This window comes from Chroicocephalus ridibundus, chromosome 6, assembly GCF_963924245.1.
Source record: "Chroicocephalus ridibundus chromosome 6, bChrRid1.1, whole genome shotgun sequence".
Classification (NCBI taxonomy): Eukaryota; Metazoa; Chordata; class Aves; order Charadriiformes; family Laridae; genus Chroicocephalus; species Chroicocephalus ridibundus.
Window position 1 is genome coordinate 52331399 of NC_086289.1, and position 13456 is coordinate 52344854.

General features: G+C 49.4%; 1 protein-coding gene across 2 annotated transcripts in view; it reads right to left on the reverse strand.

The window, feature by feature from the left end:
• Positions 1-3275: 3275 nt before the first annotated feature.
• Positions 3276-13456, reverse strand: part of SGPP2 (sphingosine-1-phosphate phosphatase 2) — a 39089-nt gene continuing 28908 nt past the window's right edge. For both annotated transcript variants that reach the window (XM_063339009.1, XM_063339008.1), the window contains 2 exons: positions 13098-13187; positions 3276-5634 (listed from right to left, as the gene is read on the reverse strand). In XM_063339009.1, coding sequence (XP_063195079.1) covers positions 5089-5634; positions 13098-13187 — 636 coding nt within the window. In that variant the 3' untranslated portion in view covers positions 3276-5088. The remainder of the gene's footprint in view (positions 5635-13097; positions 13188-13456) is intronic.

Consider the following 13456-nt stretch of genomic DNA (forward strand, 5'->3'; position numbering starts at 1 on the left):
GGCAAAGGAAATATTGCCTGCTGATGGTGGGGACTTTTGAGCAATTTTTGAACATCTTTTGAAGTTTGAGTGTTTCTTTAAGGAAGAGTTGGAAGTTAGATTTTTTTCACTAGTGGTCCCCAATTATGAACAACTTCTGGCTTGCTCCTGCTGGCTGTGGGGCCTGGGTCATCTCTTGAGATCTGAGCATGAGCGTACAAGGCTGGAGGACTGGTGACAGAGAGGGTAAAGCCCATTTTAACGTCCTGTCTGGGTGACTGCTGGGTTCATTTCAGCTGGACGGAAGGACTGACTTCTGGGTTTGTCCTTGCTGTCCTTTGGTGCTGCAAAGATGCTTTTCAGAAGAGCAGGAACCCCTAGGGCCTGGCCGCAGGTCCCAGCCGCCCATCTCTGTGCGGCAGGTTGCTGTGGCTTCTGCCTGGGAGTGTTTATGCAAAGGTAACGCTTGGGACTGCTGCCATCTCCGGCTGGTAGCCTCCTTGCTTGCAATTTAAATCATTCGCTGTTTGGCAGGCGATACAGAATACGCTGAGCACAAGCAGCGGGCGCTGCCGTGGGGGGTCACGGCCATGGGCACACACGACACCTCTGACCGCCCAGCGACCTTGAAACCGAGCCCGGCATGAGTGTGGCAGCAGGGACAGTGGGACGGCGGTGGCCACGGGCCGTGCATGGTCCCACACAGGAGGTGACACGCTCTGTCAGGAGCAGGAGCCGGGTGGCAGCACACGAGGGTCCTGCTTGAGCATGTTTTAGTACATGTGCCAGATCCCACCCGCTGCTGACCGCGCTTCCACCCCCTTGGGAGGTGTGGCACTGTTCCCAACTTCTACTGGCAGCCAGCACTTGAAGGGTTAACACTGAAACTGAAACCATTTTCTGTTCTTCTGTCCCAATCACCTGTATCCAGAAAAGCAACCAACCTCCACGCTGACTCGCAGTTTTTACATAGAAATTTGAATGGATCAGGAGACTGGGGTCATGACAAAGTTACTGCTGGAAAATTCAAATAGGCGCATTCGGTGTTTGCTGGGTGGGTTTTAATCCCTTCGGAGGGGTGCAACAACACGCGGACACTGCCAGAGCAGCTGGTTCTGTGCTGGGGGATGGGCACACAGAGGTGCCCTGTGCCAGGAGGAAGCCCCGTTGGGCACCACGCACCCAGGAAGGGGTTTGCCGAGCGAGCACCTCGGGGTGGGGGCAGCCTGAAGGCAGGACAGAGTGGACTAAGCTAAGGGTGAGATGCTGCTGCGTCCCTCTTGGCAGCAGAACAAAGGAAATTTAGAAGAAGGTTGCCTTGGCGCCACCCCTCTGCCTGAAGAAGGTGTTGGGATGGAGAGCTGTAGCGGCTGGACCAGGTTGTACAGGACAGTACCAGGGAGAAGTCAACAGCCCGGGCTCCAAGGCTGGTGCATCCATAGCTGGAAGTTATCTCCTACCCCATTCACATGAAAAGCAGTGTTTGCTTTAAAAAAAATAAGCTCAAGAGGATCCAGCTGATGTCTTTGTGTTACTGAGTAGAGAACACGACCAACAAACTGGCAACAAAACCTCATTTTCTGCCATCAGGCCGGAGATGCAGAGGCACCCAAACTGCAGGACAGAATCACAGAATGGTTTGGGTTGGAAGGGACCTTAAAGATCATCTTGTTCCAACCCCCTGCCATGGGCAGGGACACCTCCCACTAGACCAGGCTGCTCAAAGCCCCATCCAGCCTGGCCTGGAACACCTCCAAGGATGGGGCATCCACAGCTTCTCTGGGCAGCCTGTTCCAGTGCCTCACCACCCTCACAGGAAAGAATTTCTTCCTGATATAGAATCTAAATCTCCCCTCTTCCAGTTTGAGGTCGTTACCCCTCGTCCTATCACTACACTCCCTGATAAAGAGTCCCTCCCCATCCTTCCTGTAGGCCCTTCAGCTACTGGAAGGCTGCTATAAGGTCTCCCCGGAGCCTTCTCTTCTCCAGGCTGAACAACCCCAACTCTCTCAGCCTGTCAAAGGTATTTCCAAAGGCAGGAAAGACACACGTAGGTTTGCTGGAGGACCTGGTGCTTCGGGTTAATGAAACACAGGAAGGTTGACGTGTCCTACCTTGTCAGAGGACTTGCCTCTCCACGCCTAGCCCTGCGGGAGCAGCTGTGGTCCTGGGAGCATCCCACAAGCACAGCCTCAGCACGAAGCCCAGCTGAAACCCGTGCCTGGTCCCGGCAGCCCAGAGATGCTGCAGCAATCGGGGCTCACCACAATCAGCTGTGGGCACTTGGGGGTCCACGGGCACGCCGCTTCCAGGCGGGACATGATGCTGAGGGGAGGACACGGCCCTGCCTGCTTTCAAACACACACATCCTTGACAAGAAAATCTTGTTAGGCTCCTCAATGAACATGAAATATTCTGTGGTTTACGGGTCATCATGCTATAATTGGGTATGTTAATTTAAAGTCACAGTTAGCTTCCAATTAACTGCTTAGTCTATTAGAGGTAGATGTTGCAGGTGAAGGAGATACCAGATGCCGAAGTGTCCCCCATCACTAACAACACAGCAACTCACAAATTTCCATTTGCAAAGGATGTAATAGATACTTGTGAGTAGATCAGTAGTTGTTTTTGTATGTATTTAAAAAAGCAGGCTGTGGTTGCTGAGCCCGGGGCAGCCGAAGGTCGCAGCTGGAGCGAGCAGGGGACAAGGGACCGCAAGCGGGACGGCTGGGGAAGGGAGGGGGGCGGCTGCACTTGGGAAGCTTCCTAAACCGCGACTCATTCCCCTTATATCAGTCATGTACAAGTAGCAACAGAGGACACAAATGAACAGAGAAACGCCAAATTTTCCAAAATATGTATATTTTAAAATTTGAACCAAGTACAGGTTGCATGTATTGCATGAGTCACATGCAGGTGAATACTATAAAAGATAAAAATACTTGTGCGCATACTTTATAAATCTAAGCATTTCTATATCATTTATAAAATCTTCATTAAGCGTAAAATAGCTGTGATTCAGAACAGAAATTTTACACATAAAACTGCAGGAATGTCCCCGTCAAACCATGCCTTTCTTGGGACTAACTGGTCCCACCCCACAGCTTAAACAGCGTGCTGTCAAGATTTTTTCCCAATTTTGGTCCCATTTTCCCAATTTCAGCTCTGCCCTGCAGCTGTACATCATAAAGCACTCTTAACAGAAGGTATTTTAAAGGTGGTTTAAAGCCTGATGGCGGTGCTTCTGTGGTGCGTGGGCAGGATGGAGATGGAGGATGGGTCACTGTGGCTTTGGTGGCCCAAGCCCAGTGCTCCCCAAAGCCCAGGTGTGAGCGGGTACGTGCCCTGCTGAAAGACTGGCTGAAGCTCTTTGCATGCATGGGTAAAGTCCTAATTTAAAATAGTTTATCCGCAGCCTGGGCAAATCTGAAAAATGGTTAAAATTTCCACCTGCATTTCTTCTGGAGACTACCGACCCGGTTTTAAAACTCCCAGCTTACATTTTTGGAACTGGATTACGTTTCTCCAAGCGGTCAACTGACAGCAAAGCACCTGCTTTACTTTCTTCAGCTTAATTTTTCTTGCAGCCAAGAAGTCGAGCGGACATGGTTAAAAAGCTGGCTTTCACTGTACATTCTGGCAGGGAAAGGCACAGGGGCCATGCTTGAAGCTCCATGGTTATGGTGTGCTACATTTTTCTAGCCAAGCAGACCACATTCACCGCTGTATTTCTCAACAGCTCATCGGTCCAACAGTTGATATACATATTGTTTTTTAAAATAAGCAGCCTGAGTTACAGCGACAACCCTCCTATGAACATTCATCAACTGCTATTCTACAAGTGTACACACGGTATTGCAAGATGCATGGAAGACCAACTGTAATGCTGTGCAGCACCAGAAAATGACGGCATCTTATCATCGCCACACGTCGTAGTCACCAGAGTCACCGCTCAGCTCCTTCCACAACGCGGTTTAAGGACACTATTTGTCACCCCTGCACGATAGGAAGGACTTTGTCCCGTCCCCTAGACAGGAAAGCTAAATCAGAGTTAAACAGTTTGAACACAAGTCTCAACATTGCGGTAACAACTCTGCTGAGTTGTATGCAGGCAAAGGACCTTTTACTGGAGGCTACCTTATTAATATCCAAGATAAATTTGTTACAAATTACTTAAAGTGTTTTGTGTTGGATTTTTCTTTCTTCTGTTTCACTTCTTTGTTTATTTTTTTTTATTGTTGGGTTTTTTTGGTGGTGGGTTGGGTGGGTTTTTTTTTTAGGGATTGCAGTGGGTAAAACCATACACACAGAACTAGCCAGGTCTGGCAGTGCCATCAGAAGACACTATGACAAGCGACAAGTACAATAATCACCAGATTTCTTTAGGGAAATGCTCAGCTATACCCAAGCGTGGCCGTCTCTGATCTCTGCTGACGCTGGCTGCTGAAGAAAACTGCTGGTCTTGGCCAGCAGGACGCTCCCACCAAACCCCGACAGCGGGAAGGTGCCAGCACTTGAAGAGCATCCACCTCCACTTCACCTTCCCTCGTTCAGCCACTCTCTCTTCACCCCCCGTCCCCAGGGGATAGCGGGATGCAGACAGGGCTCTGCATGTCCCAAGGACGGCGCTTCACTCTTGGCTGGTTGCCTCTTCGCCCACCCCACCAGCCGCTTGCTCCCCCACGCCCCAAACACAAGCCCTGCCTTGGCTTGCTCTCCTTCTTCAACAGGAGCAACCCTATGGCCTGGCAAGCAGTTTTGCAGCCCAGGGAGCCCCAGGGCTGGTGTTCCCGAGGCACAGCCATGGCTCCCGACACCCCCAGCAAAACCAGCCACTGCTGACGCTCCGGCAGGGACTTTGGCTTTGTACTCTTTGCTTGTCACCTTTAGTCATCTGGGCCAGGGGTCTCTAATTATGGGACAAAGTATGGGTCGGCACTTTCTAACCCAAAGTTATTTGTGTACAGCGATTCCCGTGACTCTTCCGAATCAGGTATTTTAGGCCAGTGCAGAAAGGCACAAAACACTTCTTGGTCAAGTTACCAGCCTTGGTTGACTCATCTCTGAAATGGTGGTGCCACACATGACATTGTAAGGAAGGCGCCACACTCACATCAGTCCTAACAGCCCATGCAACAGCGGCACAAGCACGGTAGCACTGAAGCCAACTGAGGAGTACGTTATAAATTTATACGGCACTTCGACTTCCAGTCGTCTCCGGGCTTCCAGGTCGCCGATGGGAAACTTGTACCGATAGCCCAGCATGCCAAGGACCACGCTCTTCATGAGCCGGCGCGTCAGTAGAACAATAAAGATGCCTACAAAGAACCTGGCTAGCACGACTACCAGCATTTTACTGGTGATCAGAGGAAATCCAAGCTGAAAATTTTCGCTGGTGTAGGCTGGCGTGGCGTACTGGTTATTTAACCAAAATCCCACAGTTGCTCCAGCTCCTGCTCCTAAGATAGTAGTGGTGTCTCCCCTGGTAGGGCTGTAATAGTCTAGTTTGGGGTAGTTGTAGCATAAGACAAGAGGCACAACTATGGAAAGCAGTGGACAGAAGGGACTGGTCAACAGCAAGTGATCTATCGTGTCCCACGCAGGATACAAGAGCACGAGCAGCACAGCTGAAATTAGCGCTCCGCCGATCACGTCCTGCAAAGAGATCACGTTAAAAAGCTTTGTGAGACATGGCAGGCAAAACAGAAATTTTCAGGTGATGGGTGAAAGACCAACATGTGCACCCGTGAGCACGCAGCCCGGGAGGAATGCCCCAAATTCACAAGCGATGGCATTGTCCCTGCAACAGGGACAACTTGAAGGCTGCGCTAAACAAAACGTGACAATCTGTGAACCCAACCTTGTCCTTGTGAGCATATCTATTAAATCACATCTTCCCCTCACCTGCTTCCATGTTTTCAGGGCACTCTCCACCTACAACCTCAGTGGCAAAGGCACACGCGCAACTCCATCTCAGGGACGGTATCACGGCAAGCTGCCTTCATACAAACCCTTCCTCTCCCATAATCCTACAAGTAATTTCATCAGATCAATAGGATTATCGCTTCCTTGCTTTGCATGAGTGGGAAGATGCTGTCTTTTGTCAGAGACAACCACCCAGCCCAGAAACACGGGCTCGGGGGCAGCAAAGCCGCAGAGCCGCGGGACGTGGTGTGTGCGCGCCACGATTCCTGCCGACCGCGGGGAGAGGCAGGCACCGCCGGGCAGGAATACACCACAGAGAAATTTGTTGCCCAAGACTCTGAAATCTGGCTTGTAGTTAAGCGCCCGAGGCAAGCACATAGTTAAAACCTAATTTATTAACAGAGGCAAATAAGGTGTTTTGAGAACTTGATTGTTGTCGGCCCCGCGGCTGGGAAGGGAGACAAGAGGTAACCCTGAACAAAAGCCGCCTGTATGACAGCAGCCAGGTAAAAAGCACCATAACAAGTTTCCCTGCGCCGCTCTCCCGACGTGGCTCAGGAGGCGGCAGAATTTGCATTCTGACCATGAAAAACCCTGCAAAAGCTAGAGTTAATCACAGGCAGAAACATCCCCTTCTCAGGATTGTATCTTTTTCACCGAGTCATGACAGTTGACTACTACCATGCTTGGTCACAGTCTGAAATGAATTATTTATGAGAACTTCATTTATGGTGAGGCAGGAACGAGGGGACTTTTTCACAACAGAAATATTTAATGACTTTCTGGTAAATGCATTACTCCAGTATGGCTGAACTTTAGCTGTTTACAACTTCCAGACAAGAGATTCGCAGCACATTTGGTTTTAAGCAACTCCCAGAGCCATTTTGCATATTCCTAATACAAATTCCCCCTTACATTTATTCCCTCATCCATGACATGAGCATAGCCACAGAAATACACAAAGTTTTTCACAGATGCCTAATACGTAAAATACCATTAGGAGCCAATATTTCCCAACAGCATAATAATCCATCTTTTGATACCCATTTTTAGATGATAACTTTACACACAAAGGCACGTTCTGGCCCAACACTAACGGCATCAACACAAAAGAGCTGGGGGTTGCTCCCAGCACTGACGCCCAGAAGTCCCATCACCACTTTGTGCCTCCATTTCCCACACTGCTGTTTGTCCACCTCATATTAGAAGAAAAAGTCCTGACATCTCAATTAAGGAGTGAAACCCAAAAGCTGTTGACGTGTTTTGCTGTTCCAATGAAAGACATTTGACCAAATGCCTTACTCAGATTTACCCAGTTGACTCCAGCAGTTCCCGGCCGGGGCGCAGGCGGCCTCTATTTATGGACCTGATTAAGGTTTTCTGAATTTTATTCTCCTCCCGTCCAGCCCCAGTACAGTGACATGGCTCCTGTAGTTTTCAAGCAGGACCCAGACAACCAGCTCTGCTCCCGACCACTGGCTTATACCAGTGGTCTCCAAAGTCGGCGTCCAAGGCAACCCACTGGGCTGTGGGAAGAAAATGCTTTTTGCACCACTAATAAGTAAAATAAAAAATATATATATATTTCTTTTAAAAGTAGTGCTTATTTCATCCTTTCTCATCCTTCTTAAATTTCTAATTTTTGTGTATGTTTTATAATGTACGTAGCAGCACAGTAGGACATGTATATAATTCATAAGTAAATATACATATATTTGGGCTGCACGCTCAACAATTTTTTACTGGCAGGGGTGCACAATCAAAGAAGTCTGGATACCGGCGGTTTATTCTGGTTTTTCCCCCGTCCACCAATATAGGGGCTTCTCATTTTGGAGACTCCTTACTAGAAGCCGCTGGAGAGCGTGGGACATACCCAGCTGCGGCCGTCAGCAGTGACTCCCTTTGGTTCTGGTAGGCACGGGCAGAGGTTTAATTTTCTGAACAGCCAGAAGGGGTGGGCAAATTCAAGACCAACACTTTACAAAGACATTTAGCAGAGCAGAATTTATGATTTCCTCCCCCCTCGCCTGTTGAAATAAGGAGAAGATGGGAAGAAGAGGGATGGCTCTGATTTCTGTGAGAAAAACTGCTGTTCTGGACTCTCCCTACTGTGCACGCAGGAGCGGGACCTTAGCTTTTCCCGGCGGTGGAGCTGCTGTTAGCACTCCCAGGAAGCACATTCTTGCCTGTCTGCCTGTGTAAACAGATTAGCTTCTCGCCAAACCCGCAATTATAAAGGAATTTTTAAATGAGGGCAGGCACAAATTTTGCTCAAGGTGCAGCACTACTGGCAAAGCTTAAAACCCCACATTTCCCTGCTGGGACGCTCCAGCTCCCTTTGGCACAGACAACTCCTCCACAGTCTCCATCCCTCCCAAAAAAGCTCCCCCCCACCGCTCAGCCCCACTCCCGCACAGCATCCCCCTGCCTCCCCACAGCCACCAGCATCTCCCCAGCTTCCACACAAGGGAGGCCTTGCTCCTATCGATTTTAGCTAGAGAGCCGTCATTTGGTTTTGCTGCCTAAAGAATGGGCCAGTATCAGGTTTCTAACGCTGCAAGACCTTCAGGTTATTTTCCTGAGCTACAGACACATAAGGAGAAACAATGGAGGTGAACATCCAGCTGCAGGCAATGGCTGGGATGCAGGGAAGGATGCTTTCTTCCCATCACCAAGGGAGCATGCTCCACGGGTACTGGCACCTCCGCTGCCCTTCTTGTGCTGGGATGGGTTTTTTTTGTTTCCCAAGGTCTTAGAGCATGATTTATGGTTTTTTAGGATTGCAAAAGCACGTGGTCTGGCTTTCTGAAGGCAAGACCCTCCTATGCTCCTCCCATTGAAACTACGGTTGGAATGGCACACGCTCACAAAATACCCCCAGAATATTGAACCAGCACCCCAAACACGGTGGCACTCGAGCATCTTCCCTGTGATTGCCAATCAAAGCAAAAATAACACTTTTCCTATTCTGTCTTGTATATGGTCACTTACTGCCCGAATTCCCTTCACACTTCCATTTCATGTGAGGTGGTTGAGGCACCACCCCTGGAGGTATTTAAAAGATGAGTAGACATAGTGCTTAAAGATATGGTTTAGTGGTGGTTTTGTCAGAGTTAGGTTGATAGTTGGACTAGATGATCTGAAAGGTCCCTTCCAACCCAGGCGATTCTATGATTCTATGCTACTCGCTCTCCTCAACAGAAATCTCTTCCTTGCCTTCCACTCCTGAAGGCTACTCTGCTTCATCCCGCCAGGACTGTACTGCCACTGTGCGTAAAGTGATGCCAATACGCTGTTCGGTTATCAGCTTTAAAATATTTAGGATAATTTCAGGATTAATGGTGGTGTTAAAAAACCCAAGATGCAGCAAAGGAGGAGGGTGGGGGTTACAGAGCACCCTTCCCTGAGGGTGCTGTGATCAGCAATAAATGCATCAGCACTGAGTTGATATAACTCAGGGGAAAAAAAAACCAAAACAATTTACTTTTAGAGAAACAACTTTCAGGTTTCTTTTTGGTCATAAAAAGTGATCTTTTGATTTCTCCCTATATCCTACTGCCCACACTGGCCGGCACAGGGCATCATTGCTTCTGGCTCGGGGCAGCCCCGGTGGGAAGCTGCGGTACCAATAAGCCTGTCACAAGGTCGGCTGTGGCTCTGGAGTGACATCCCCAAGCCCCCGCCGCTGGCTGGACACAGGGGACACCCTCTTCTGCTGCTGCCACAGCGAGTGCCAAACCCATCCGCTTGGTGCATTAAGAAATTCTGACTGCTGAAGGGTTAAAAGAAGGCTAAAAGCCTCCCCTCCTGCCCCTGCTCCGGGGGCGGCCCTCGGCTGGTGAAGTTCTTCCCAACAGGATTTGCGATGACCTTGCTCACATCTTTTTGGAATACTGGGTACTCATATGAATGCCATCACTCATCGTTTCAAATACGAGATGAACCAGACATGCTTCAGCAGCGGGGGGACAGAAAAACTTGTTAATCTCACTGAGGCAGTGATCAAAAACTGGGCCAAAGTTTTAGAATGCGGAGTAAAAATACAATTATCTGGGGAAAAAAAAACAAACAACAAAAAAGCCCGGTCCCAGTGTCTCCAATTGCTTCTTGTTCCTTAAAAATAACCCCTAAAATGTTACAGGTTCTCTGCTTCAAGACATGTCCAAATTTTTGCTTTGCCCTTTCCAAGTAACTCCAGATTCTCTCTTCAGCACCTCCTCAGACTCCATCATTTAAGACCTAAAAGGAAGAACCCTGCCTTCCTCCTGCTTCTCCACAAACATGGGATATTCTTCTGTCACGGTGGTGAAGGCGGTTTGCTGTAATTAAATTATCTCTCAGCAGTGCAAGTGCTTCCATCCCTTTCTCCGGCTGGGTGACGCTCTCCTGGTAACAGCCCAGGCAACGGGTGTTTATTCCCTTTTCCCTAATCACAGTATTCATTCTGATCCGGCTGTAACGATGCAGATAGCTCTCGTACCGGCTCAGTGCATCTCCAGAAGGTCTTTAATTGTAACGTCTCTTCTACTGACACGACTGTGCTTTTTGAGGCGGCTCCTGATGCAGAAGCAACGCCCACAGCGCCGAAATACAGACTGATTTGTAGAGCTGGGGCTACAGAAGACGAGTCCCCGCAGCGGAGCTCCAGCTCCAGCTGCAGCAGAGCATGGTGCAGCCACCCTGCCACCCTTCTCTGCTTCCTCGAACAGGAAAAATTCAGTTACGTTAATTCGGTGGATGTATTTTACCTGTTCATTTGCTTTACTAAAATATTATGATCGTTTAATACGTAATTATATCCTGTCGGTATTCATTTTCTATTAAGACCTCGGTTAAGAATTCATTAGCCAGAGGCCATTTTGGTTGGTGCTTGGCTGAGAGGGCACTGCGCCTGGGCCCTGCGGCAGCTCGGGCAGCTCAGGGAGGGAGCCATCCCTCGAAGTGCGGCAAACGGCTCCGAACCGCCCTTCTTCCCCAGGGAGAACCCTGTCCCTGCAGGTGGGACACCAGAACCTGTCCCTGCAGGTGGGAGGGAGGGTGCCGCAGAGAGCGGGGATGTGTTTGGGCACCACCGTGATCACAGCCGTGATCACCAGGCATCTCCCCAGCTCTGTCCCCACCGTGGCAGGCACGGGGTGAAGACCCCACCGAAGCCCCTTTGCCCTTTTGAAAGGCAGCATTGCTCACAGTTCAACTACAGAGCTTTTTTTTTTTATTTTATTTTAAAGCCCTTTCTTATCGTGTCAAAGGTACAAAGGGCTTTTTCTTCTTTACCCTAAAATCCATCTAAATTTAGAGGAGTCTTTCATTGCAATGGAGCAGCAAGGGAAGTATGTGAAGAATTTTTACAGATTGACTTAAGGTCACTAGCCAAGAAAGGGTGTCTCCAGCTTCCATTTAAGATACTGTTTTGATCCACTAGGCCTGGAAGGAAAGGTCAAGCTATATTTTACAGCTAACCTTAATCTCATAGGAGCTCCCTTTCTTACATTCATCAAGCCTCCTTATTATAACAAACATAATTATTACTTAGTAAAAAAATGCAATTATTTGTGCATGTGCAACCAACCAACAATGTGTATCAAATTCCTGTGGGGAAGTAGCCGGGAGATTTTATCCGTACTTGGGAAGCTGGACCACCCCCTCTCACCTCTCTGTGGAGCAGATCAACAGCGTTTCCTCTTGTCGGGAAGGAACCAGCTACTGCCTGATCAGAGCCACGCTGAAATCTGTTCTTCAAGCAGGGCTGGCATCTCTAAACAATCCTCATTATCAATACAGGCTGGGGGATGACGTGATAGAGAGCAGCCCTGTGGAAAAGGACTTGGGGGTACTCGTGGATGAAAAGCTGGACATGAGACAACAATGTGCACTTGCAGCCCAGAAGGCCAATCGCATCCTGGGCTGCATCAAAAGAAGCGTGGCCAGCAGACCCAGAGAGGTGATTCTCCCCCTCTGCTCTGCTCTCGTGAGACCCCACCTGGAGTGCTGTGTCCAGCTCTGGAGCCCTCAGCACGAGAAGGACATGGACCTGCTGGAGAGGGTCCAGAGGAGGCCATGAAGATGATCCGAGGGCTGGAGCACCTCTGCTATGAGGACAGGCTGAGAGAGTTGGGGTTGTTGAGCCTGGAGAAGAGAAGGCTCTGAGGAGACCTTACAGCAGCCTTCCAGTACCTGAAGGGGGCCTACGGGAAGGATGGGGAGGGGCTGTTTGCAAGGGCATGTAGCGATAGGACGAGGGACAATGGTTTAAACTAGAGCAGGGTAGGTTTAGATTAGACATTAGGAAGAAGTTCTTTACACTGAGGGTGGTGAGGCACTGGGACAGGTTCCCGGAGGGGTGGTGGAGGCCCCATCCCTGGAGACATTCAAGGCCAGGCTGGATGAGGCTCTGAGCAACCCGATCTAGTTGAAGATGTCCCTGCTGACTGCAGGGGGGTTGGACTAGATGGCCTTTAAAGGTCCCTCCCAACCCAACACATTCTATGATTCTATGAAACAACTGTGCCCAATGAGTCCGTCATATAAAGTCACTGATATTTTACTATTATTTTCAGATGAAGTATTCATGCATCTCAATCCTTTAAGAACGAATTTCCCACCAGCTGAAAACAAGAAGCTTGTCATAATATATTTTTTTTAAGTGCCACATCCCTGGATGGTAACATGAGCCTCGCTGTCCCCCAGTCCCCCAAGGGCAGCTCACTTGTCAGGTTTTACCTTCTCCTCCCCTCTCCGCCGGCCGTCGCCGTGACTCACCAACCTGCTATTCCTCCCCTGACACTCCCAGGCTGAACCAGCCTGGAATATTTCTCACTGACAACAGTGATACTATTGCACAAAAGGCTTAGCTAAGGAGCAGCAGTCAGTTGCCCAAGTGCATTCCTCGCAATTAAAATTTCAAAACAGAGAACTACAATTCAGATGCCACACTGACCTCACCCGGCTCCTCAACCCACGCACGCCGCCGCTTCCCTAGTGGTATAAATAATTCCCCTGCAGACTCAAATAGCAATAGCCTGAGGGTTTCCTCACAGCTGCCTTTGAATGTACAGCCTGAAATTTAGTGGCATGACTCCTATATTCCGGCGGTGGCACAGCCGAGGCAAGACGTGCATCACTTGAAGAGCGGGAAATGGGAATGGCTGCAGGTCAGTGGAGCTGGAGGCACGAGTGGCGCCGGGCATCCTTACCAGGACTGTGTGCATCCCCGTGTAGAGCCTGCTGAGACACACCAGCGTCGAAAACACAAACGCCGCTACCAGGCCTAGTTCGAACGGATACTGTGAAAAAGGGGAAAAAAAATTAAATACACACATTACACCATTATCCGCTTTAAGATCAGTATATATGTGAAATGAAACATCCAAGCAGACAGGCCGATGTAAGGATATTGCGTTGGGAAGTGGCTCCTGAGCCGTGCTTTCCCAAAGAGATTAACATGACCCCAGACTCACATGGACTACGTGCAATCCTGCTGGAAGGTCGTTTCGTTATCTGTGGTGCCCACTTTTGTGAAGGTCTAGTCTTAGTGTGGGGAAACCTGGCAAAC